Here is a 25,890-nt window from a genome sequence, read left to right as displayed (position 1 = left end):
ATTAGATTTTAATTTTAATTTCATTTAAATATGTCTTTAAGTTTAGTGTAACGTCCATTACCACTGAACTAGACATAAGTACACAATTGTATTTAGAGGCCAACTGAGGACCACCTCCGGTGCGAAAATTTTCTCGCGGCATTGAAGACACATTAGTAGCCTTCGGCTGTTTTCTACTCTTTAATCGGATTGTTGTCTCTTTGGCATATTCCCCATTTCCGTTCTCAATTTTTTTGAGAAATAGAAATTGATCTGCGGATAACCTTTTTCAATGCAAAATATACATTTACCCAGCAGAACAGTGTAGATTAGTGACTATATATATATAGGTTTGAACGTACTAGTTTTCAATTTAGACTTGTTTTTGTATATATATATATATATATTCGTTTTTGTATATATCGGGCTTGTATCATATTTTCCCTCCAGGTGATATGACCCGTTCATCCTATATTGACTCTCAGGATATAAAAATTAGGGTACTTTTTATATGGCCTTCCTTATACCGGTTCAATCCCTAACATCACTGAAGAGACATTTATTGTCGAAATCCGGATCTGATGTACTAAAAAATATTGACACCGTATGTTTGTGGCATATCATCGTGGCCACACGTTAATTTTTTTTTCTGTTTAGTATAAAATTTATATTAAGATCCATTTTGCTACATCTTGTGATCAATTTTATTTGGCAATCGCCAATGGCAGTCAGCAGGGTTAAAGAACATCAGTTGTTCGACCTGTCAGTAAAGATGCGTTTTGTTTAAATATAGTTACTTTTTTCACTTTTTTGGTCTTTTGGAAAATGTTGTTCGTGCTGTTTTTAGACCCTTCTACAACGAAATATGTTTTACATGCACGCATATCATGAAAAATTGCGGGTTTTTTCCAACGCAATCATAGGTCTAAACGTAGTTTTCAATTTAGACTCGTTTATATATACACGTAGGACGATGTGAACAACGTAACACCATAATTCACTTATTGATATTTGAAAAAAATACATTTAAAATGCACAAAACATTCCTACAATGATATATCTTTAATGACAACTGGTATTGTACGGTTTCAATGATTTCTCTCTGCTATGGTTTTACTTTTCCTAAAAATTATGCAATAATTTTAAACACTCTCAGTTGCATTGGAATACAATTAAATTAAACAGATAAGAACACACATTGTCACATACGTCTCTAGTATACAATTACAAAATATATTAGTCTTATTAATCCTTTAAATGACAATGTATGATTTTGATATTTAAAATCAAATTACATTCAATTACGAAGGTACAGACTGCAATAAAGATTAAGAGTGCATGAGTTTAAAAACATGTGTATCAATCAGTCTAGGGATAAAGTTTCACATATGAATTATTAAAGCACATGTACAATTTAAATCTTAAATATTAACAGAGATTTGGATTTCTTTCGTTAATCCTGATTAACTCGTTCAATACACTATTGTAACTATAGCCACCCGACGTCAGGACAGATCGGGCACGATATATGATTGATGCCAATATGATTTAGGCATGGTATTATGACAGATAAATAAACAATTCTGTGACTCGTCGAGTTTTCAACCGTTTTCAGTAATATTGGTTATATACATTGGACAGCTTAACACGCAATGTCTCGCGTTTTTGTATTTTTTATATGGATTTCATTAACAGTCAAATCAATTGGTAAGTATTATAAGTTTTTCTATTCTTATAAAATTGTTCTCGTCTGGTTATCATTTTTCGAAACAGGAGGCGATCAACAATGAACAGTATTTTGACCTACCAGTAATTGTTCTCGTAAATACAATCTACTTAATTCTGCTTTAGTTTTCCATAAAGTCTTTTGTCGGCTTTTTATGCTCTTCTTGTATTTTTTCTTTTGTGCCTTCAATTTGTTTGACTATCTACTAATAGTTCAAAGGGATAGTGTCGCTAATTGGTGCCAGTCGTCTCCCGTTAACTGTACAACAATCTCCTACTCTAAAACTTATTGGCCAACAGGAACATAACATAGACTTAAACAAAATTATATAGTTACTGCATTTTTAATACGTACAATGATTCATCTTACCAATCAACATGGCCACCATGGCTGTAAATAAAACGCAGGGTAAAATCTAAAAAAAATGTTCAATATGTTATACCGTTAAAGATACAGCAGATAAAAAAAAAAAACCTACTGTCTTTTTATATAGAAAATGTCATAACAGGAGTTATTGTCCTTTTTTGGCAACTTGATAAAGTTTAGCGATACGGGATCTTTTGTGTCTCTAATTGCCAAAATCTCGTACTTTTGTCCATTAGCCACAAGGTCAATTAATTTGTGGATCTATTCAAAGTATTAAATCCTTTAATTTTCCCTGTATCTTATAATTGTCAACCTAAGGGACGACATCAGAAGTTCAATGAAGGATAAAAAACTTAATTCATATAGATTTTTCACTGAACCCCTCCCCCCTTTCCCCCTCTCTTAACATAATTTGGGAAAAATTGATTGACCTATATAGATATATGTAAAAATCCATGTCGGATAACCACATCTTGCAGCAGTTCAACCCCCACCCACACACTATTTTAATTAAATATTTTTTTGTCTTACATTGATCTTTTGATGTCGTCCCTAACAAATAGCAGTACTGAAAAATTTAACTAAAATGAATTCGAATATAACCAATTTATACATCACATTAAATCATCCCCGGTCACTAAAATTTAAATGTATATTACAGCTTTGTATTTAATTCAATACATGTATAACTTAAATATAACAATTGTTATTACCCAGGTTGTCATAAGCCGATTATAAAATCTTACTCATAATGTTAACTGGATTTATGCTATAGAAGAAATGATTAAAGTGACAATCGGATTTAACAATCGTTGGTGTCCTTCAAGAAGTTTTCACAGTTCAATGATTTTTAAGTCAGCACTATATTTATTTGCTTTAACTCCACTGTTAGGGAAGAATTGGATGCTCATAAACATGTTTTACCCTGTCGCATTCTTCCAGTGCCTGTCCCAAGTCATGAGCATGTAAATCAGTGAAAGTTGTTAGTTAATGCCTCCCATATAAAAAACAATGTATATGTATAAATTAAGCCGTTAGTTTTTCTTATTGGAATTTTATAACACAGTTTTTTTCATGTTAGGGCCTTCTAACGCAGACTATACGGTATGCATATTTTCTCCTGGGGTTTTATTGTGTTTACCTTCGTCATTTAAACCTTTAATGGACAGTTACATGTCTCATTGGCAAGTAAACCATATTTTTTTTTATAATTTTTATAAAAATAACTTTAGAAGAATTCGGCTATTAGTATTATAGGTCCTTGTTAGTCATATAGCTGCTTATTTAACACTGTATTCATACATACTTGACTTTGATTTTTTTGTCTTTGTTTGATGGATTTTTAACCTTAGTGTCTTCTTGGAAACGAAAAACCCTTTTAAAAGACCCCGACAAATTAGATTGTTTTTCGTTCCCGATTGTAAATTTTCACTTTTAGAACGGTAATGTTCCGTTTGCCCCTTCTTTCCATGTGTATAGTCCACAGTTTGTTTAATAAACGCAATTCTTGTTTAGTTGATAAATCATTAAGTCAAGGAACTAGATACTCCCCATTTATTCAAAACTTGTACTAAATTTCTCTATATATAGATAAAATTATTTGACCAGAACGTTTAACTGTACCTATATAGTACTTATCAACAACGGGATAGCACTTTTAATTTTTAATGCGATGTTGTTCACATAGACCGTAAATTTAGATAGGTCTATGCTACTTAATTGATTTTTCAAATTAACCGAATCCAGGGGAGGCAGGGGTTTGGGGGCGTCGATGGAGGCCCCCTATAGAGAGAGGGTCGCCGATTTTTTTCTCTCAGTAAACTGGCTAAAAATAACATGTTATCCTTCGATTTCCTTACATTAAGAAACATCAGTATTGCTTGAACCTGGAAGCAATTTATATGCAAAAACAAGCTGTCTGAACCTTAGATTGCTGTTCATGGTGAGCCAAGGCTGCGTTTTGGAGGCAGTACTTTGACCTATAATTATCAACATTGAATACATTGTGACCGCCGATTTTTTTTCTCTCTCAGTAAAATGGGAAAACCCCGTTTTCCTTCGATTTCCTTACTTTAAGAAACACATCAATATTACTGGATCCTGGAAGCAATATTTATGCAAACAATTATAATAAATGTATTGAAAGATAATTTTGTAAGAAATCAAACTGGTAAGGTTAAAAATAAGCAAGATTATAGAACGCAAGATATTTTTTTTATCGAGGACTTTGAATTTCAATATTGTTTTAAGCTAAACAGAAAGGTATATAACTACAACCAGGGACTTTCTATTAGTATAAAAAGTCCCTGCTACAACGAATGGGTGTGTTTAACTACAAAGCCATTGACCATAATGTTCTTGTACGATCGGGAGACGTTAGAAAAACGATCCAACAGCTGATTCAACCGGTAATGAATTTCCGATATCATAAAAGATTCACAATACAAATGGAACTTTCTCTGCTTAATTGAGACCCTAAATAAATGTGAAAAGTTAAGTTTTATTCAAAATTGTCGGAAGCAAAGATTCATTTGTGTTCTCGTACAATACGAAAAACAGACGGATTAACATACGGACGGCGAAAAAAATAAATAGAACTATACTGAAACGGTTGACTTTCGATCAAAAATCATGGAAAAGACAGATATATCACGTATCATGATAACACTGTTAAAACTGTAAACTTGTGTTGTTTATAATATAAATTCAAGTTCTTCGTGTACATTTTGTCAATATTTCATTGTATTACTTAAAAAAAAATTTGGTGTAGAAAATTCAGGAAAGGCAGTTGCCTCCCCTGCCTCATAGGTAGTTACGGCCCTTATAATTAATTTGACTCGTTTATTTTTCATCAAATTTTGACATAGTATTTGCTTCGACCCTTTGACAAAAATATAAAAAAATCAAAATATTTGAACCAACCATTTTATAAGAAAAAATACATTGGTTGAATAGCAGTTTGACAAACACTAATTTTTATCACTGAGAAACTTAATATTCCCTTACAACACAACATAATTTAAAACTTTTTTTGAAATTTTTTTTTTTTTGAAACTTTTTATTTTCACTAAAGGCCTCACATGAGGCATACTAGTACAATAAATTTAACAAACAACAAATTTAACTAACAATAGTAATGCATGAACTAACATATATACATATGAAGTAGGTGTATGCAGATGAAAGAGTAATATCCATATATTATCATTTAAATACAGACATAACAATTTTGCAAAATTTTGCCAACCCAACAAGTACATATTTATCTTGACTACTCATTAAATTTGACAAGCTTACAGTATTTTTGTTTTTATATATATGATCAGGTATAAACTTGAGTCTTTCTTGAGAAAAAAGTTATAATTAATTATATAATGAAATTCATCACCCAATTCTTGCTTATTACAAAGATCAGAAATTCTTTCAGCTCTATTGATACTAAAAAATCTACCAGCTTCAATTGGCAATTTATGGCTACCGCATCTAAACTTAGTAAGATTAAACATTAAATCAGATGGAAGTACAGTGAGATAATTCTCAAATTTAAAATCAGATTTATAAATACGGTAATTTATACACTTCGGTGAGTTATATACTTGTAATTTCCAACTATCTACAAATTTTTCATGAAGAACTTGCTTTACATTTTTAGACAGGTTTATATTTCTTAATACAGATTGGTCATACCAATAATTTCCATAACCACATTCAATTAAAATATCTTTTATATATAATAACCATTTAGAATGGTACACATCACCTTCATTCAGTTTATGCAACATATCATACAATGTTCGAGATATTTTCTCTTTCTTGCCATTTAAAATTCGCTGCCAAAAACCAACCATTCTAGCTTCAATACATATAGACATGGGTGTTCTACCAAGTTCGCCATATACAATATGATTTGGTGTACATTTTTTTACCTTTAATATATACTTGCAAAATTCTAAATGCAAAGACTCAATAATGTCATTATTTTCACAACCCCATACTTCTGCACCATATAACAAAATAGGTGCCACCATTGCATCAAATAATTGTAACAAAATATCTATTGGCAAACTAAGCTTTCTCGCTTTACATAAAACATAAAGCATAGCTTTTCTAGCTTGTTGTACAAATCTAGCCTTATTATTGTGAAAAGTACCTTTTCTAGAAAAAAACTGTACCCAAATATAGAAAATCATCTAACACAGCTATTGGTTCATTGTTATAGAAAAATTGAGTGTTTTCACACTGTCTGTTTTTTGAAAATATCACAATATTGGTTCTACATTAACACTAAGCTTCCATGTTTCACAATACAAATACATGGCATTTAATGCAGATTGTAATTCAGTAGCAGACTCAGCAAATATAACAGTATCATCAGCATATAATAACAAATACAATTTAAAGAAAACTTCAATATCATCATTATCAAATAATAAATGAGACATATTACATATATCAGAGAGACCATTATAAGCATGTGACAAAAATTCTGTCAAATCATTTAGAAAAATTGAGAATAATGAAGGTGAGAGATACTCACCTTGTCGAACTCCTACATTGGAGGCAAAAATATCTGAAAAATTGCTACCAGATCTAACACAAGAAAATGTTTAGCTTATTTTACAGAGTTATCTCCCTGTAGTGTCAGGTACCACCTTAATGCAGTAGTAAAATTTTAATTGATTTTTATAAAAGTTGTTTATTCAATACAATAGTTAGATATTTTTCAAAACGTTTTTTTTAACTTTTTTTTCATTTTGAAAATAATTAACTCAGTTACGAGAATTCATTATCCTAAATTCAGCCAATATTGCACTGACGTGTTTTGATTGATAATTCAGTCTTGTAGAACATGGTTATGTATTATTATTTAATCAGCTTCGGACTAGTTTTCATTTACTGCGAGTACTCTCAGATCTGCATGTTTTGTCTTTTTCGTTATGGAGATGTATACATTCACTGCCACGAGCGGTCTGTGTGTCATTCGTTATTTTCCTCTTTTGTATCCATCTGATCAGTTGAGCCCTTTTCAACTGATTTTTAAAGTTTGTTCCTATGTTGTACTTTTCTCCTTTAGTTCAGATTAATTACGCGTAGTGCCTGAAGACAGCAAGCATGTTAAACCCGTCATATTCTTTAGTGCCTGCCCAAAGTCTACAGGAGCATATAGTTATGTGGTTGTCGTTGTTTTATATCTATTATATTTGTTCGTTTCGTAAATATTTATATATGAATAAGGCTTAGTTTTCACAATTATCATATCGGGGCCTTTTAACGCCGACCATTGTTGAAGGCCGTACGGTTGTCTCCTATTACTTGAGTTTTGTCGCATTGCCAATCATACCACATTTCCTGATTTGTATTTGTTATAAATCATTTCATCACAAAGAAACAATTGTGATAACCGTGAATTAAACCTGTATCTAACACTGAGGTTGATTTGATCTAACTGAAATTTGCTTTTTATCTTCCTTATTCATTAAAAACAATTTCAAGTGTATTTTTGGATTCGGTGTTCTGATGATATTTTGTGTTGAATAATCATGATTTCTCTAAATATATTGTCGATATTTATCTAAAGGACATTACTTTACATATATCAATTACAGAAAGAACTGACCTGAGACACTTCATTTAAACAAGATAAACAATTTACGACAAAAATGATTATGCTCCGTCCCTTTTCTTTTCTCAGACTACGATGTTCTTAATGAATAGACATCGCCTAAAATGAAATGCACGTTCATTTATAACCAAATGAGAGTTGTTTAGCTAAAACTAATGTATACAGACGTACAACGTTGGTGTCATCATAACCAAATGAGAGTTGTTTAGCTCAAACTAATGTATTCAGACGTACAACGTTGGTGTCATTAAGAGATTTAAGAAAATGTACAATTTGTTTTAACAGAATGCACATGCAGTCTGCCTACAGAATGGGATGGCACGTGGTACGATAGTTACAGGGGAGATGTTGTTTTCGACCACAACAACGCACAAGTCACCTCTGGTTGGACGTTATCATCGTACTCATCATCTGTTTCATCATTTACTTGTGTTACAGAAGACACCGGATACTTCCTGTTTAAGTAAGTAATTTCATTTCAGTATAAACATAATGAATAGGTTCGCGTAGTGAAGCATTTTCTAATTATGTACTTTACTCATCATTCCAAGACTATTTTAAAGTCTTTTCTTTCTAGGGTTGTGAACTCATATGTTTTAAACTTGCGCTTGTTACTTGTCCGTGCTATGACGGTTTTAAATGTTTGTAACACTACATATGTTAATCTTCAGAATATCAAAACATAATGTGCCCAATCGATTAGCCTAGTATTTAATAACTTTCGTGCCTAGAATGTCATTCCAAGACTAAACTATTTCAAATCTTTCTTTTATTTTTTTTGGTAACCCCTGCTGTGATACATGTTATATAAAAACACACTTTTTTTAATTTCTTTTACTTAAGGGATTCAAAGACTTGTATGTAAATATTACATTTGCAATTGCTACTTGTTCATGTTAGAATGCGAGACACGTGTGTACTCCAAACATTTAACCTGCCACATAAAACAAAAATGTAAACTGAAATGGATAATCTATGATATTAAAGACTTTAACTTTAACAAAAAAAAAACAACAAACAGAGCTCTAAGATAAATTCAAAAAGGGGCAGATCAAAAAGAGTCAAAAGTTATTAAAAACGGAACAGGTGGAAAGATACTGTCATATTCTTGACTTTGTATAAGAAATGGTAGGTTCAACTAGCTTAACCTCTCACATGTATGATAGTTGTTTATAGTTTCGTTATGTTGACAAAGTTCGTTAAGCAACCCAATAGGAAAAATAGGTTCATACAGATAATAAAGATACAGAAGCCAACACTGTGAAAGATACATAACAGACATATTTGTAACATAATTTTCTAAAACACCAATCAAAGATACAATTTACTTTAAAAAAGACGCCAACAAAGAGTGGTAATTAATAATTATAAAAATAATAATCTGTATTCAAGGCAATATCAAACATATTCATTGTTACAGTACACAAATTATACAATAAATCAGGATAATACTAACAAATACTTTGTAAAATATAATTGTATTTTATGAATGTAGTATCCTCAATGGAAAAAAATGCTGATATTATATCAGAGATAACACACGAAACTCTAAAACTTGTTTCCAATTGGGTCCTTTCATGTAAGCGGCTTATAATTTCAGCTTCCAAAAACAAACACACAAATTAATATGACATTAAAAACTTCAAATTATTTTTATAACGAAAACAAAAAGTTTAAAACATATAAATGAGTCTGATTAGGCTGTACTTTAATTTTTGTCTAGTACTCTTGGACGCTAATTTTGAAATCCTTTAGTTACTTTATTATTTAACATAATTTGGCAATATCTTTCAATCTTGAGGACTCTTGACTGGTGGAACCCAGAAGTTATTTTCACTATTTCGTTTATGAAATATTTGACAATTATGTCAACCTTATTTTGAAGTTGATAGTATTTTAACAAAGACTTCGATATACACAGGGTTTGTAGTTGATAGTTCATACTGAATACAGTATACACTTTCTCGATAAAGTGCAAATTAATAAAACATAAAATCAAGGGTAAATCATAAAAGGCAATAATAGTATACCGCTATTCAATAGTCTTAAATTAATATAACTGAAACAAATCCGGGTTACAAACCAAAAGTGAGGGAAACACATAAACAATAAATGGAAACAAAGCAGAACAACGGAAACACTGAACTGCTACAACAACAATCGTAAACATACATAGAAACGGACTATGTGATAACAACTGACATACTCCTAATTTGGCATAGGATATTTTAAAAACGAAATAGTGGGTTGAACCTGGTTTCATAGCTCGTCAAACCTACCGCTTATATGGTAATGTTTGAAATACTGCACTAAAAGGACGCACAACAACGTAAAATTCTCTTGCATCTTTATCATATGTCTATATCCATATTCAGACATTTGTTTTAATTGTTATTATTTACATTCTTTACTTTCTTTACATGTTTCTAGTATGTCATTGCTTAAGTTGATAGATAATTTTATATTTTAGAGGTAACTCTTTTGTGCAGTTATTCTCCAACGATTACAACGCATTTTATTGTCTAAAATATACAAAGATTACAGACTATAGTTACTACTACTATCTATATTCAGGTGAGGAACACTCTTCGAAAGATTCAGATTAAGATTAAGAAACATATGATATCACGTATTTGTAAATTATTGAATAAAACATTAAATGGTGCAATGTTCGAAGAAAGGGAATTCGTAACCCATCGAAAACTTCAAGGATGTTCGCTGCACAGTTTCAAAATAAATAACTTTTCATAAAACTAGTATGTATAGATAGGGAATAAATTGAGGAATCAAAATAGCAAAAAAAATATAGGGGTCCATGTGCTTGTTTTCAAGATATTAGCTATTGGAATTTTGGCGGGAAAATGTCCTCTCTTGATTTTTCATAGCTTTATCATTGACCAGTTAAAGTTCTCAAATACTATTAAAAAATAAATAAAATTTTATAAAACTTTTACAAATGACTTATTATTATACATGTAAAAGATTTATAAAAAGAAAATTGGGGTTCATGGGGATTTTTTTTTAAGACATTCAAATGGATAAAACCAGAGGATTCCGAAATTCTGACAAAAATTTCAAAACATGACAGGCAGACATCCTTAAGCAATATTGCTAAATAAGTTGTGTTTTCACTATTCTTTTAACTATTTCGATATATTCATAATCGAGCATCTATATTGCAATGAACAGATTATTTAGATTTGTTTAAACTTTCTCAAAATATTTTAATTTATGAAGTTTAATTGTCATGTTGCAGATAATTTCATCCAAATATCATTTCACAAATACATCCATCTTCCGTTTCAGTTTGCTTATTAACTGCAAATTTTCTTACAGACACGGAAGCAAACGCAAATAATGAGAGAGCGTATGTAGAGTTGTACAATGCAGCAGTGTCGACATATGCTATATCAACGTACTGTAATCCCTCTACACCTCCAGTTACAGAGGAATTCCACGTCATGGTCAAATCAGGTAATCATCTTAGTTCAACCTTCCACACCTCCAGTTACAGAGGAATTCCACGTTATGATAAAATTAGTAAATCCTCTCTTCGAATCTTTGGACGTAGTAATTACATGTCAAGGTCAAATAAGGTAATTATCTCAGTTAACTCTTTCTTTACATCTTGAGACAGATGAATTCATTGTTTGGTAAAATCAAGAAAATATCTCATTTACCGCTTGTTTACATTCAGGTTAAGAGGAATTTCATGTGAAGATAAATAAGGTACTAATGATCGTCCAAGTAAAATGATTTTTCTTCAATATAAAACTAAATATAACCAACATTTTGTGATCAAACAAGGTAGGGTTTCGAAAGGTCTCCGTTTAATGGACAATTGAATATATTATAGTTTTCACCTTTTAATTTCATGTGGAAAAGACGCACTTCATTGGTAATTTGTTCTGAACTTTTTTATTTTACAGGATTTGAATCCAATATAAAACAATGGTTTCCTACCCCATTGTTAGGCAACTTTTATTACACGCACAATGACGGCAGTTCTGATACTTGTGGAGCCAGCTCTGTGTGGGACGATTGTACAAACAGAACAGAAGCTGTGTTTAATTATACCTTATGTAGTACTCAAGTTTTATTCTCTGGTAAGTATGATACATTATAGACTATGTTGTACTCAAGTCTTGTTCTCTGGTAAATATGATACAGAAAACCATATCAAAATTAACACCTATCAGTACAAAATGAACTTGCAAAATGTTACAAAAGAGTAGGAATTCTGCTCTGAACTTCTGCATCCGTATGAGTCTCTTATAGAGTGTGTTAGTCTGACTAAAATGTGCCATATAAGCTAGTTGATTGATGAATATAACGTTTTTTTATAAAAGTGAAGCAAACGATACCTAGATGATAAGTCGAAAATAAACTGACAAAACCATGGCTTAAAAAGAAAAACTAAAGACTGAACATTACAAACACAATCAAAAACTTGATCTTGGGTTGATCTTAGGTGCTCCGGTTTGGTAATCATTCCAGTTGTATCAATACTTAGAATTTTATAGGATTGAATTTGAGCTTTTAATGAGGAAAAAGTGTACAAAACCAAATATCATAAAATAGTTGGAGCTGAAGAAAAAAATGTACAAATGTAGGTAGGTATTGAGATGATGGATATAAACATTAATGTGAACTGATATTTGGATTTTGAATATAAAAAAAGACAAACAAGTATAACAAAAATACCAAAATCTAATTCAAATTCAAAAGAGGGGGTCCATAACAAATGACAAAATAAAACTCAGAGCAAGTGGAAAATAAACAACTGCCATACTCCTGACATGGTACTGACATTTGGAAAATAGTGCGTTTAAAACTGGTCCATAGGTATCTTAACCTCACACTAGTAAGACAGATGTTTGTTTGTTCTCTTGGCAAAAAATGATGGTTTTGAAAAAAATATAGTCATGTTATGTCTTGTTACATTTCATAGCGGATGGTCAGCTGAACTGTGCAACTTACCTAAGTAGTGGGGACACATACTATGTCTCAGTATTAAATTTGGATGCCACAGTAACCAGTCCAACGTATAGATTTACGTGTATGGTAAGTCTTATCTTATCTTATGTCGCGTATTTTCAGTAAAAAAGACTCATCGGTGACGCTCGAATCCAAAAATAAAGTTAAAATGGCCAAATAAATAAAAGCAACAGTAGTTTACCGCTGTTAAAAACTCAAATATCCATGGACAAAAAACAAAATCGGGGTAACAAACTAAAACCGAGGGAAACGCATTAAATATAAGAGAAGAAGAACGACACAACACTGAAATGTAACACACACAGAAACAGAAAAAGAATCAGACAAAATCCCACGAGAATAACAAACATAACATCAAAACCAAATGCATGAATTTGGGATAGACAAGTACCGTGACACGTCTTATAACTATGAAGATGAAAAGCAGTGAGGACCAAATTGCCTAAACGTTTTGCCAAATACAGCTACGGTAATCTATTCCTGAGTTAGAAAAGCCTTCGTGTATCTTCAACTCATCAACTTAAAATCAAAATTTCTTAATGTGCAGAAAATAAAGCAACAAAATTATTTACAAAACATTAGATGGTGGTTTGGGGTCAATAAACTGTTGGTTCCATCACTTCTACTAGTTTTCAAAATTAGGACTCTCTGACCAGAATACAACAAAACCGATAATAAGATTTCCAAGTGAGAGGAAGACAATGTTGGCATTTTGTCAACAAAGGGTCGCTATTAATCTGCTCTATTTCTATCACATATATGTGATATTCAATTTATCATAATGCATGATCGATTATTGCTGTCTTTTGAGTTTTAAATTAATCAAAGACGTCGTGTTTATATCAACCATCCTTATTAAAGCGTCTTTGAGAAGCGTTATAAAGTATAATCCGTGAAAAAGAGTATATTACCATCCTTGTTTTAACCTACCAAAATCTGTCTTTGACAAGAAATATATCAAACCTATTTAAATATGGTGAGTATGCCCCTTTAACACCGTACGATTCAACTTAAAAAGGAATTACTGCAATGAAACAGTAAAATTACAAGATATTTTATGTCATAATGAATGAGTCCTGTTATTTTCTTAATAGACCGTGACCCAGTCTGGAAGCACAGTATATGTAAGTACTAACCCAGGGGGCTGTGTGGCTGGACAAACATCTACAACGAAAACAACAGACGGTGGGACAGTAACACTTACTCCTTATTGTAAGTCAATACCTTCGTTCTATACAAATTACATAGTACATAAAAGGAAATGTTAATGATTGAATATAGTTATCAAACACTTTGTAAAAAAGTGAAATTCAAATACAAATTGAATATGTACGAAGTATGAAAAGAGATATTGCATCAACAATCTCTCGAATTCTGTCGAAATCAATATTGTAATGAACTCAGCTTAACTTTTAATCTACGAAAAATTATTCTAGAGAAAAACAACCAACACTTTCGAAAGAATACATATTGACATTAGCGAAGCAGTTTTTACTCTATGATATAATACATCTTTATGAAATCCAATTATGTTCATTCAGAGCTCCAAGAATTTATGCACAATATTACGTTGATTGTTTTTATCAAAAAATATGATTAGATGACAAACAAACAAATAAAGTCTGAGGAATCATGTTTACATTGTTGTTGTTTTTTACTTGTGTATACAGAGATATTTAGCACAGTAACATGCGAGATGGTATTCATTTAGCTGTTTTTGTTTGTTTTATGTCATGATAACAAAGTTATTTATTACAGTAACAGCAGACTTGTATGAGTTTTGCTGTTTTTGTTTTGTTTTCTGTCATATTAACAGAGTCATTTATTACAGTAACAGGAGAGAATGTATGAGGTTAGCTGTTCAAAATGAATTTAATATTTTTCATTTTTGTTATTAAATAGTTGTTTGCCGTGAGTATCATTATTAAAAACCATGTGTGTCTGATAAAGTGTGTTATCACGCAGAGTTTTGTGTGATTGATTTTAAGAGTGAGTGTTCACCAGACTTGGTTCGAAGGGCATATATCTGGGATTTTCATCATTCTATAACACCATTTTTGCGATCACTTGGCGTCCGGCGTTTTTTTAACTTTTTTTTATAGATTTAAACCCTTCGGACAGTGTGAACAAAATAAGTCTGACTTACTTTCCATCGCCAGCCTGAATCTTAATTGTACTTTTGATTACATGTGCATTCTTATTCTTAATCACATCTGTTTCATTTGACAATTTTGTGCTCGATAATTTGACTTGACCTGATAAAGACCTATACATGTATAGATAATATTTTATGTTTGAAGCCGTTTAATATCCCTCTTAGCTGTTCATTTTGTTTACTTTCGAAGACAAAGTTAATCTTAATAACAATATTGATAATGATGATATTAATTTTTAAGATACACATCATACAACAAATGTACTATATACACATGCATATTAGATCTGGAAACATTAGCTGAAAACAAAAGATTAAGTATTGGTTGTGTTTATACTTCATACGGATACGTAAAGATTTGAATGGTTTTACCATGTTTACACTAGTACTTTTTGTGGCCCTTTATAGCTTACTATTCGGTGTGAGCCAACACTCCCTGTTGAAAACCGTAATTTGACCTCCAATGCTTTTTCTCTTGCAAATAATGAAATGAATGGAGATTTGTCTCATTGGCACTCATACCACAGCTTTTTATATCTATGTAATGAATTAACCCAAGGATGATATTTTAAGTCGTTTACAGCTAACTTATCATGGGGCCTTTAGAGTGCTTCAGAAAAGAGCATCAAGAGCATTAAATGCATCAAGTGTTATTTTCATTTGCACCGTGTTTGCTTTACTACAGTAATTGTTTTGTAAAATAACTTTAAACGTATACAAATATTGTTAACGTTCTCATCAACTGTGTCAGTAGGAAATCCTGAAATAATAAGCTTTTTAAGAGTAAAAGGAATTAAATATATATTGAAAAAAATAAGTAAAATATTTCAAATCTGAAATGAGATTTTATTTGTCTTTATCAAGTTTTAAACTTTAAAAGTTTTGTGGAAAAGGCGAATATTCTATTTTGTAAATGTACAAAAGATGTGTATAATGACTGGACTCTATTTTTATTCTTGATAGCGTTCACCACAGACTCGGGGACTGCATCTGCAGGGTTTTCTATCATTCCTATTATAGCAGCCGTAATGGCCATTCTACTTATACTAGCCATAGTATTTCTGGCCTGTTTTCTTTACAAAAAGCACAAGAAAAATAACGAAGAATCCAAAATCCAAAGTAGTGACATGGAGAAGAAGCCAATCGAAAGTAATGGGAGAGTTAAAGAAGGAACAAGAGGTAGATATATTAATTTCTCTAACTCTATGGAAATTTATCCCTTTCCGAACCCATTGTATAAAAAAATTTAATCAACGTGTGGTTGCTGGTGATCTCAAAAGATCATTCGATAATTTTATGGCTCATAACCTCTTAGTTAACTGGATGAATAAAAAAAATGATAACAGGAGTTAATGAAATTAACAACTTTGTGGAATGTGAAAGGCACTAGGAGGGGATTTTCGTTTAACAAAAAAAGGAAATTTATTTTCTAATCATTAGAGAAACAGATTCTTACATAGTTATTCGTGGATTATCAGATTTATCAAATCCAAATAAATTAAAAAGGAGTAGGTCCGGTAAGGGCTGATTTTGGCCTCAAATATCAGGTTCATCTAACGGAAGATTTGGACACTTTGTAAACACTTAAGTGTCTAAATTAGTTGATTAAATTAGTTAATGTGAAAGATTTTAACTGAGTAATTCATTAAAAACGCTTTGATTCAAGCTTAAATAAAAAAATCTATCAAATATGGCAAAAAACGTCACTTTTCAGGTGTTTTTTGTCAAAAATGAAAGTGGCCTCATCAGTGTTCATCCTCAACCTTGATCACGGGTGTCATTCGGTTTATCGAGAGAAATGATCGTGATAGAATATCTAACGGCAGTCAAGTATTGAGAGACGATCGTGAAGTTCTGGTAACGGATCGTGAAAGACATTTAATGCACATTCTTGTTCAGAATCTTTGAAAAATTCGCTCAATTTTCAAAACGCGGAACAAATCCGAACAAAAAAATATGTCTGTCAAAATGGTTTAACTTCCTCAACACAACTGTGAAAGAAGATAAAGAAAATATGAAGAACCTTTTTAAAAAACACAAAAGTGTCTATGAAATTAATTACAAATAACACGCTTTTTGTACATAAAATGGTAATATTTCAGAATATCATGATATATTTGAAATTAAATCTTTGGTGTATCTGATTGTATAGTGAAATTAAAGTATGTGCTACCATTAAAAGCAATCATTTGTTTATAAAAACCTTCAATGTGTTGAATTTCCATCAAACTTGCTCATGAAAGTCAGGCAACGTATTATTTCGATCGTGAAAGATAATGCGTGACCAGACTTAATACTAGTATTCAGAAATCAGTATTTCTTTCACCGTTTAATAAATCTGCAAGTGGTTGAAGCCTGAAACTTTTTTGATAAGGATAAACATTAAAGCTATTATTTTTGTTTTCTATTCAACACTTTATCTCGAAAGTTAATAAAACCAAACAACGTGTCTAAATAAGTGTGAAAGATTCAGCTCTGTGAATCGGTCTAGTGCACTTCAGACAGACCGACACTAGATAGTCAATAATATGTATATGCAACGTTTGAACCAAAATGTTATCCATCAAACAAAAAATCATAGCAGAAACAGCACATTTCATGTGTAATTTGGGATTGAACGATAACCAACATTTTGTGCAACAGAACGTTTTAATAGTAATGTTCTTTATAAACAATGCAGATAAGGATTGTTTTAACTATATAGAGCAAACAATAGAATACCATAGCGAAAATGCTGTAATGTCTTGTTTGATTTACTTATGATAGTATATTTGTTGAACGTCTATAATATCAAGGGTTTTACTAGAAGTGTGAAATGCGCCTAAGATTGTCAATGATTCATAAAAAAGGTCAAGGTCAGATGAACCATACCATACAGATCTCTACACATATCCCGTACACCAAATAAATGTGTTCCGATCCTTACAGTGCCTTATTATAGAAACTGACAAAAGTAAAAGTTATGCTTGACCAATTAATTCGAATCATAAGGTCAAAAGTATATGGACCCTGACCGACTACGCATCTTACTATCCTTTGGAAAAATCAAACACAATTGAAGTCATATAAGAAACATGCAGACAGACATGTACACCATACACAAAACATACACAAAACACCTTGTCGCTTAAGCATACAGGTATATATTGCACAAGTCGAAAATATACACCTAAAAATCATAATACCAGACTGTGGACAGTTATCTTAAAGCTTAACGAATCCTCGATACGGACTTGACCACTAAAATGAATCTTCATACATGAAATGAGGCAAACCCTGTCTGACGGACATTTAGTTTATAGGACCCAATATACAAAATATGGGTATCCTATAACTCATTATAAATGAGTACGTCACATGACAATAAAAAAACTTCATCCTACAATCGTCCAACTATTTACAAATAAAATGTTCACAAATGCCCAAATAATAATTTTAATGTATTTTCGGCGTTTTGTCACCCCTTGTCTTTTCTTATTGCCGTAATTGTTGTTTCTTTTCATTTTCTGAAAATATTAATAATTTGAAATGCTTAAACCTATTGAGGATGTTGACCTATCTAGCCTTTCTCAATACCAATAACAAATATCAATTATCAAAAATGGAAGAATAATTTTAACGTCTTCGTAGCATCAGATTTTGTACGATCCTTTTCACGATCTTCAAAAATGCGGTACATGATCTTTCACGATCCAAAAAATCAATTTTGTGTAAACAGTTCGTTATTTACCAAGATGCAGTTTATATTTATACAAAATAATTATAAGAACCGTTTAATTAATTCAAATGCAATGCCCTTATTCTGATAAACGTAGTTTATCTAGTCGAATTTGTGAAAAAAATCGTGTTTGTTTACATTTTTTATGTCATTGAAATGCCGAGAAGCAATCTGCCTTTTGTCATTTTGTAATAACTATGTACTTTTGAAACTGGATATTCTCACATACTGATCATTATGTTGAACCATTTTGACAGACAGTTTTATTTTGTCGTAAACTTGTCCGTGTACTTAATTAAATAAGAATATGTATTGACCTTTCATATGTCCTCTCGATTAAATATCTTTCACGATCCGTTACCAGAACTTTCACGATCGTCTCTCAATACTTGACCGCCGTTAGATATTCTTTCACGATCATTTCTTTCGATAAACCGAATGACACCCGTGTTGATATATGTTGTGTATTATCATCAAATACAACTAACAATTCAATATTATGATGGAACACGAATGCGGCCACTTTCACTAAAATGCTAAATTGTCAAGATTTCAGTAATTTAGTATGACTAAATGATGCTAGTACCCGATATGTATTGATTGTATTGTCAAAAACAGCCTATATTTATGTAGCAGAAGCATTCTATTTTCCAGTAAATAGCTAAGAGATTACATTTTCACAATTTTGTAAAATTTCTATATTTTGGGGACAAAAAGGGGTCTTACTTAACCCACTCATTTAACTATCTCGATTGGATAAATTAGATAATCTACTTGAATCAATGTAAGAATCTGTTTATAATACTTGGAGTTAAGTCCTACCACAAACAAAAACAAGCTATAGCGATATTGAGATGGAAAACACGCAGCTTTGACTATGTTAAAAATGATAAAGTTAAATTGATATTGTAAAGGCAACACAACCAGAATTAAACTACGTAAATTAGGATATTTCATATTGCTCTAATAGTAATTCACATTTTTGTGTTAATTTAATAGATTGGTACATTACATTTTCAACTTAACACTCCTGTCTAATGTTTTAGTTCACTCACATACTAGTTCGGTTTAATGTGTTGTGTGCAAAAATGCTGTAATAATTATTTTTGTTCTCATTCTGAAAACAAAGACACAAACGACACAAATTAGGGCACATTTTATGTTAACTCTTATTTGAATCACAATGAGGGTATAAAGCACTATGTCTTGATACACATTAATGTAACTAAAACTATTTACCCTTATTTTGTTTCACAAGTTCACCCAAGTACATTTGACATTGAATCATTTGTGTCAGGCGACAAGGAGGATACCATGACAGAGTATTCATTATACATAAAATCCGGTAAAGTGTTGTTGTTGTTGTTTTATAAATGTTCTGTTTGAAATCCTACAGTTTTGTTATTCCTTATATACTTTGATTGGTTTTCCATTCCTTCCAATTATTTGATGTTCGTAACATGTGACACTAATTCATCTCTTTAAATTAAAAATATAAAAAAACAAATTGTAATTGTCATTTAAGGAAATTAACTCCTATGAAAAGTGCTCTGACAGTTTGGGAGTAAATGGACAATAGGTAGATCTTATCATTCCAAACATGTCTGCCATATCCGTTTTTTTCTCAATTTATAATGGTTTTGACATGTAGGTGTATGCATATATGATTAATGGCAAGCTTAAAAAGTCCCTCACCAACAGACTGAGATGGATTCAAACAATTAAGCAACTCATATATTAATTGGTTATATAACAGTTTTTTGTCTTTTGAAAATTTTGCCCTCGAGTTTTCCTGATGAGGGTTAAATGAACCTTATTTTTTAGACGTTTTTGTTAACTATTAATTTTCAATTTACTTAATGCTGAATTTTCATTTGAAAGTGTCTTGTTCTTTTCCATAGGGTAAATTGAAATGTATTGATTGATAATAAAAGTTTAAACATAAAAAAACTGTTAACTTTGCCATTATTTAATAGTTTGCCGTTAATCATCGTTTGTGTATTCTTAGAAAAAAAAATGAAAACAACACTTTATATAATGTCTTGCGCCCGAAGCACTTTTCTTGATTTACCTTCATTGGAACGCTCAAAGCCAAATATTTGAACTTCGAAGATGTATAAGTACCGAAACCAATGAAGAGCTGTATGTCAAAAATAACTAACATAAATAACCAAATTCATCTAAAGCCAACTTTTCCCGAGGGAGTTGAAAATTAGTATATTTCTGTAGCTGCTCTAACCTTTAACTGTTGTCATATTAGATAATTTACCATACAACAATACAAAACTTTCTAGTTTGCTGGTTGATTTCTATGGGACATGCTAAGATAAACCCATTCTTTTGCCTCATCACGATACTGGGCATTTCATGGTTAAAATATTCTCTCGCTTTGTCTCTTATATTTCCAGTTTGTCCAAATTAAAACAAATCATGCTAAACAATAGTTAAACATCATTTCTGAAAGATAATATAATTATTTCGATAGTGCTTTATTAAGAATTAAAAATTAAGTAAATTCTTCTCTAAGTTCTGCAATAGTACGTGTAGCTGCCTTTCCTACCAAGAAGCCTTAGATATTCGATTTGTATGCTTTGATACTTAGATAAATACTAAAATATCAATTTTCTAACATACGCGTCCTCTTTGACCATATCGTTTCGTGCACTTTAACAATAAACTTTTTGCAGGTTTTTTCTTTTTCAAATTTGGGTGTAAAAGAGGCCGAGGTTAGCAATTGTGTATGACTACCAACATAGTGTTTACTAACAACATTAAAACTAAGGACAAATATAAGATAAAAGACTCCAAGATATACATTGGATCTATGCAGTTCTCAATCAAGGAAACTGATCTTGGACTAACAACATCATCTTCATTAAACTCATCATAGATACCAAAATTAGATTTTGTATTAACTGTGTATACATTTGTTAAGCTAGTTCCTGTTTCTATCATCCTAATGGAAATAGTAACTCAAATATCTCACCAAAAGTCGTCGTCATCCTTTTGCACTACTATACATAAACACGATCACTTATTGATCTTCAAAGGTTATTCTTATTTCAATTCAAAAGCAAATATTTTGCATTCGGAAGGTTTTTCCAGACAAAATACTAAGCATTTATTTCATCGTTACGCAACCATTAAATATGACTTATATACGATCACTGTAGCGTCGACGCTTTTCAGCATCATACAATCAGCCGCTGTTAACAGCATTATATTCATTTTGTTTGAAAATCACAACAGTATTTATATTAGCATCAAAATTTATAGAATTAATACAATTTAATTTTGTCATACACTGTCACAATGCTTTGGTTTTATAACACAGATAGTGATGCATTACACTGTAACCTTGGGTTTTGCGTGACATTACAACAGTTCGTTTTTCAGAATCTGATATGATTGTAGAACCGATGACAGCCCGAGATGCTCTATCTGTGGATCTACCAGACGAGGATGACAGAGGACTGGTACCTATGCATGATTACCCTAGACCAGCTCCTCCATCAACACCGATGTCACGAGCCATCAGAGCACAGATTCCTGACATGGAACAACCGTCAATCCCGCCTATCAGTAAGAGATAAACATGTAAATATTATTATACTGTAGTTTCATAGTCAGATATAAACATGTAAATATTATTATACTGTAGTTTCATAGTTGTGTCAATTTTTATTCTTTGGATCCACTCAATGTGTTTTGTATTTCTATGAAAATAATAGTTAAAGTAGCCATTGGTGTGAATACTGATGTATTTAATATGAAGTTAATCACATGCGTGCCAATTTTATAATATGTGAACCAACATTGTTGAATTTCGATTCCCTCTTCCAGCAGAAGAAACAATTTTACTGTCCCATATAGTTGATTACATTTCATTTTACGAGTCAATGGTATCGAAATGATTTCGTGGATCGATAACGTTACATTGTAAAGGATAATCTAAAGACAAAGCACAATCTACTTGATCAAAATAAAATAATATGCAGGGTCAAATGGTAACGAACATGTCTCATATTATACTATTTAGCATTGCACCATACCCCAACAGACAAATTGTTCCGTGCTTTACCCTACCTTTTCTACGGCTTTGTTAAAGCCTCTTAACTTTAATCATTGGATAACGTGCATACTTAGATCTCATCGAGTATTACTTACTTCCTTGTAACATGTAGTCTAAGTTTTGTTGAAAACCCAGTTAAACGTATATATGTAACATGTCTAATAGAAATGTTATAACTAGGCTCTCATTGAACAAATTAAACAAACAACACTTTTTAATAAAGAAGGTGTCGGGTTAAAGGTAAAATATCGCAATGCATTTGTGTTATTATGAGATTATGTATTTAATTTTAATAGTCCATATTTCGAAACAGTATTTTAGTTAATCCAGTATAAGATAAAGACACAAAAGAATAAATATGAAATGATCGAACACTCAGAAGGCATTCGGGGAATCCCCTTATTTTTTCCCAAATAAGGATTCAAACGGTCAATAACTTCTTTTAGTTTTACCTCAGTATCAAATGCATTTTATCCCAATTTTTGTTTACCTATTTTGATTGGGACATCTAGTTATTAAAACACGAGTATACATTACGCAAATAACCCTTTCCCATAAGTAAATTCTGGCTGAGAGGACCTGGACTTGTTCTAAGAAAGCGAAAATGGCAGCTCTCTATGTAACAATCGCCTACTTTCACACTTGTTGGATACACATTTTGTAGAGGTTAGCATTTCTATCTAAAGATCATTTTCTCGCCTGTAAAATGAGTATTAATTTAGGATACTTTAGTATCTTACAGGAGATTCATAACATGTATTTGACATGAAAAAGCATTTCATTCGTTACTGGACGTTAGGCAACTATCTATCACCATTATAAATTTTCCAACAGTTCATACAACAAGTTATAAAGATGATAAAATACTACAAGACCATCATTTACTAAAAACATCGAGAGTGAAAATAACATAGCTTGGGAAATAACAAAATTTTCAGTTTTTATGATTGTTTGGTTCGTCTTTGCTGTATAACAGAGAGATGGGATATTTATGTTTTGAATATTCTAACATTTCATTTCTTCTTTTTGCGTGTTCTTTCCGCACTTTTTGTAATAGCCATTGATTGTACGTTTGAACTGTTTTACACGTAAATAGCATTGTCATTCTATGTTTTAGCGACAAAAATGGGTGCTAGACCAGCCAGTGCCATCAGATTAGACCATATCATGTTGTGAGAGTATGCCATTGTATTCCTCATAATGTATAAATAATGGAAAGAAACAGTCAGAAACAGTTATGTATTTGAAGAACACTGATTGACAAAAACATTGCAGATTTTACACATTGAATATCTAGTAACAGTATCATGATTGCTGTTTTGTTACATTATTAATTTTGAACTTTGCTTCTTGTGGTTTTTGGAAGTTTGAACTCTAAACACAACATTACAACTACTGTAGCCTAATATGTTGATCCCTTTTACAAAAGAAAAATGTATTTTGTATATATAATGGCGAATTGATTTAGCTTTGAAAGGGTTCTTCTTGTTTTATATCAAAACTGTGCAGAGATTAGTTTTAGACACGCTGCATTTGAAATTAAACATGCAACAACGAGAATGACAATCGAACAACCATAGCATTAATTTTGTAATGTTGTCTTATGCGAATGATGAGCTTCCCAAGGTTACAAATGACATACATGTTTGTTTTCTAGTCCATTATTTTGAGTGCTTAAAGCATACTGCATTGACTTCTGAATCATTGTATTATAAATCATTGTTGAACTTATTATGATTTGAAACAAAAATGAATTTAGACTAAGCCTATGATGAAAGTTGGATGAAAATACTGTATATTTGTTCAGAAATTTTCATCTGTTTGTGTATGATATGTATATACATTTGAATATAATATATTTAATTTGTAAAATATTGGTCTATTATGATATATACCAAATATGATAAAAGATAGATTAATCGTGTATTTTTCATCTTGTTTGTAATATTCTTTCATATCTATTGAATTTCAAGATTCAAATAAAAAGTTTTATCATCAGATCGTGGTGTTTTGTAAAGAGTTCTACTTTTCTGATAAGATAGCATATTTATCTATTCAATTATTTCAATTATTCGTCGATTTAATACTTATAAAGTACCATATATACACAAATCCAACTGCTATATTACATGTTGTTGCATTTTACAGGCAAATACAAAGACAAAAAAAACACACCAAATAACAGTACAAAAACACAACATAGAAAACTAAAGACTGAGCAACACCGACCGCACAAAAAAAAACCAATCTTAGACTATTCTCACCGATTGAACATTGAAAAATAAAAAAAAAACTTGACGACTGATGTCATATAAATAGATTCAACGCACATGTATTTCAAAATCAGTATACAATTAATATTAACATCTTGCTAAGGGAAAGTTAAATATATACACATCGAGGATGTTTTTTATATTTTACCTATAATCATTTTTTTTATTAAAAAGTAAAATCATTTAACAGGTAAATTAGATTTAATTTTTACAATAATTTGTTTAACATAAACCTGAAATGTCTGCGTTATAACTGATATCAATGGTTATATACTATACAATTATTTTTATCTTCTTCGAATCTTATTTAAATTCTCGGCGAATGAAGAACCACATCACCAATACCTGCATCTGAAATGAAATATTTCTACACATTAAAGTATATAGTTTACAGATTTTATTATAATATTGAAATTAAACAGATAATACAAATGGGTACTACTGGCAAAAAATGCACGTTATAAATTTCATGCGTCTGACGCGCTTTTCATGATTTGTCTTCATCAGGAACGCTCAATGCAAGATATTTAAAAACGAAGGATATATAGGAACCGACACAGTTGAGGAACAATTGGCAAAACATTAGTAACGATATCACAATGACATACTAGTATTGAAATTGAAGAACGACCTTTTGATACCATTTTGTTTAGGAAATCAAGCGGTAAAAATATAAAGAAAGTTCGACGAGATATTTCTAGTTCTCTTTCTTGAATTCATATCAATTTGCCTAGTTCGCTTGTTAATTATGAAATCAAAACGGGAAATAGTATTGTCAAATAAACAAGTGGTCTTTCAAAAGTAGAAAAAAAATACCGAACTATGAAGAAAATACAAATCGAAAGTCCTTAATCAAATGGCAATCTAAAAGCTTAAGCATGTAACACGAATGGATAGCAACTGTCGTATTCCTGACTTGGTATAGACCTACTTCTTTGTACAAAATAGTAAATTAAACTTAGTTGTATAGCTAACTAAGC

The 25,890-nt window shown here is 31.2% G+C and overlaps 1 protein-coding gene across 9 annotated transcripts; it reads left to right on the top strand.

The window, feature by feature from the left end:
• The first annotated feature begins 1,368 nt into the window (after window positions 1-1,368).
• Window positions 1,369-24,635, top strand: LOC134695652 (uncharacterized). Of its 9 annotated transcripts, none has more exons than XM_063556977.1 (11): window positions 1,370-1,686; window positions 7,980-8,157; window positions 10,165-10,268; window positions 11,031-11,168; window positions 11,624-11,800; window positions 12,646-12,758; window positions 13,787-13,904; window positions 15,811-16,026; window positions 19,824-19,910; window positions 21,980-22,147; window positions 23,755-24,635. In XM_063556977.1, exons 1-11 carry the CDS (start codon window positions 1,632-1,634, stop codon window positions 23,811-23,813), a joined length of 1,413 nt encoding a protein of 470 aa, XP_063413047.1. In that variant the 5' UTR covers window positions 1,370-1,631; the 3' UTR covers window positions 23,814-24,635. The 9 variants fall into 9 exon arrangements, with proteins under 9 accessions (XP_063413053.1, XP_063413050.1, XP_063413047.1 ...); XM_063556976.1 differs by having other exon boundaries at window positions 1,373-1,686; window positions 21,962-22,147; XM_063556979.1 differs by having other exon boundaries at window positions 1,374-1,686; window positions 21,980-22,162.
• The last annotated feature ends 1,255 nt before the right edge of the window (window positions 24,636-25,890 follow it).

This window comes from Mytilus trossulus, chromosome 14 (assembly GCF_036588685.1).
Source record: "Mytilus trossulus isolate FHL-02 chromosome 14, PNRI_Mtr1.1.1.hap1, whole genome shotgun sequence".
Taxonomy (NCBI): Eukaryota; Metazoa; Mollusca; class Bivalvia; order Mytilida; family Mytilidae; genus Mytilus; species Mytilus trossulus.
The sequence above is the reverse complement of the archived record's forward strand: the minus strand, read 5'-3'. Positions and strand labels throughout refer to the sequence as shown.

Excerpts from the sequence above, each read along its gene's own strand:
- LOC134695652 (XM_063556976.1), top strand. The coding sequence starts at position 1,632 with ATGTCTCGCGTTTTTGTATTTTTTATATGGATTTCATTAACAGTCAAA. Across the intron at positions 10,269-11,030 it reads CTACTACTATCTATATTCAG|ACACGGAAGCAAACGCAAAT; the intron begins GTGAGGAACACT and ends ATTTTCTTACAG. Across the intron at positions 16,027-19,823 it reads AGTTAAAGAAGGAACAAGAG|TTCACCCAAGTACATTTGAC; the intron begins GTAGATATATTA and ends TTGTTTCACAAG.